Consider the following 2,290-nt stretch of genomic DNA (forward strand, 5'->3'; position numbering starts at 1 on the left):
ATCATTAGTATTTCTCTTCTGTGTTATGTATTTCGGCCTTATTTCCTCTCCCTATGCTTCGTTTTTGTCCTGGGTAAGACAATAAACTGCACCCTAGGGGTTCCCCTTGAACAAAGGATAGCACCCTATAGCTCCCATAACCAGGGTTGCGGTGAACTGTCGGCAGAGGGCAGTGGATATCTGGTGAAAACACCTTCAGTTCTACTGATTATGGTTTTCACCAAATAATATGTCGGCGTATTAAAAGTGTAACTGTTTTAAAAGCGGCCCGAGATAGTTCCTCCAATTAGTTGGAGACTGCGAGTTTAGAAGGAGCCTGGGGATTCCACTCAACTTTTTTTTCTCCTGACAAACCCTACACCAATGATTAAATAAGAAAAGATAATCATACCACATCGCCCGTCGGTGGGTTACAAGGGGCGCGTTAGTAGTGGGCAACCAGGCTGACAATGTTAAACATGCATCTGGAAGACAAAGAAGATAAAGAAAACAGGTCCAATTAAGAAACACATTAAAAATCGGAACGTGGAACGTAAGGAAAATGAAAGAGATGGGTAAATACAGACGGACTCTAACGAAATGGATAGATACAACATTCAAATACTAGGAATAAGTGAGACCAATTGGAAAAGTAATGGAAATTTCAAAACTAAAGAAAACAAGACAGTTTTTTTTTCTGGAAAAGAAGAAGGAAATTATAGTCACGGAGTTGCTATGATTCTCACGAAAAAAAACTGCAAATGCACTAATTGGGTACAGCCCAATAAATGATCGCATTTTAAAAGTCAGACTACAAGCAAAACCTCATAATATTAGTATTATACAATGCTACGCACCAACCAATATTGCAAGTGATGAAGAAATGGAAATTTTTTATAACGATGCTTCGTTTATTTTATTTCAGGTATTCGCACAATCTTGAGTTTCTTTTCTTTGCTGCACCCAAGGGATTATTTTGTGAGCTTTGCCAAGAACTATCACTGTTTCCGTCATAATGATTATTTCTAAGAGCTTTGCAAGAACTATCACTGTTTCCGTCATAATTATTATTTCTAAGTTATAATTTTTTTTTTTCGGCGCAAACGGTTCCGATCCCTTTCATAAAACTAAGTTGTTGTCGGCCAATGCGCACTACTTGTCTAAGTCGCGAGTCCAATATCCTTTCCAGTAGATTCAAAGTTCTCACAACTCTGAATATCTCATTGAAGATTGGTATCAAAGTATTTTCTCTCCACTTTTCTGGTATTGCTTCCCTTTCCATTATCTCTTTCATCAGTCCATGCAAGATGTCAACTCTTTCTTCTGCCAAAGCTTTCCATACTTCCACTGGTATATCATCGGGTCCCATAGCTTTTCCATTCTTTATCTTCTTTAGTGCAGCATTCACCTCTTCTCTAGTTATTTCAGCTACTTCTTGATCATTCGGCTCTCCATCTCCTCTCAAATATCTATCATTTTCTTCATTTAGCAGCTTTTGAAAATGCTGCTTCATCTTATCCACACACTTCACTTTCGGCCCATCTGCCGTTATGTGTATTAAATCTTTCGTTACTCTTATTTCTAATCTTGCCAAAACTTGACATCTTTGCCGGTCCTTCTTTAGTGTCTAATATGCAACATATGGTCGTATGCTTCTGATTTTGTTTCTCTCTCCCTCGAAAAGAATTACTCTCTCTTTCTTGCAAAATTCATAAATGAAAAAAAAAAAAAAAAAAAAAAAAAAAAAAAAAAAATATATATATACATATTAGATATATATATTATAATATATATAAATATATATATATATAAATATATATATATATATATATATAAATGAAGGAAATGAAAATAACCAACTTATCCTACTTTTCAAATTACTTGCTGACTGTGAAAAGTATCATGCAGTTCTGTACAGATATATTAAATATTACAATTCCATTTACACTATTCTCATACTTTCTCCAAAAATTACTGCTCTGCTAAGTTGACTGCATACTATTAATATATTTCATCTTACACTACATGTATCTTTGCATTTACTGTAGTTGGCATTTGCTTTATACTGAATAAAATGTGCTTCACTGATTTCATGTATTTTAACTGTATACCACGGTCTAATGTACTTTGTTCTTTTGTAAAATGGTTATCGCATCTAATCATATCATTACTGTTGCTTATTGATTTTAATCGTGGGAAAACAAACATACAACAGCTTTATATCAATATGCAAAAAAAAAAAAATAATAATAATAATAATTAATAAAAAAAATGCCTATGATGATGATGATGACTGATGATGATTGATGAT

The 2,290-nt window shown here is 33.9% G+C and overlaps 1 protein-coding gene across 1 annotated transcript in view; it reads right to left on the reverse strand.

Moving 5' to 3' along the window:
* Positions 1-93: 93 nt before the first annotated feature.
* LOC119572482 overlaps positions 94-2,290 on the reverse strand; it is a 3,282-nt gene continuing 1,085 nt past the window's right edge. Inside the window, exons 2-3 of the mRNA XM_037919590.1 lie at positions 1,322-1,606; positions 94-180 (exon numbers count right to left, since the gene is read on the reverse strand). Coding sequence (XP_037775518.1) covers positions 94-180; positions 1,322-1,606 — 372 coding nt within the window. The remainder of the gene's footprint in view (positions 181-1,321; positions 1,607-2,290) is intronic.

The sequence above is a fragment of the Penaeus monodon genome, chromosome 4 (assembly GCF_015228065.2).
Source record: "Penaeus monodon isolate SGIC_2016 chromosome 4, NSTDA_Pmon_1, whole genome shotgun sequence".
Lineage (NCBI taxonomy): Eukaryota > Metazoa > Arthropoda > Malacostraca > Decapoda > Penaeidae > Penaeus > Penaeus monodon.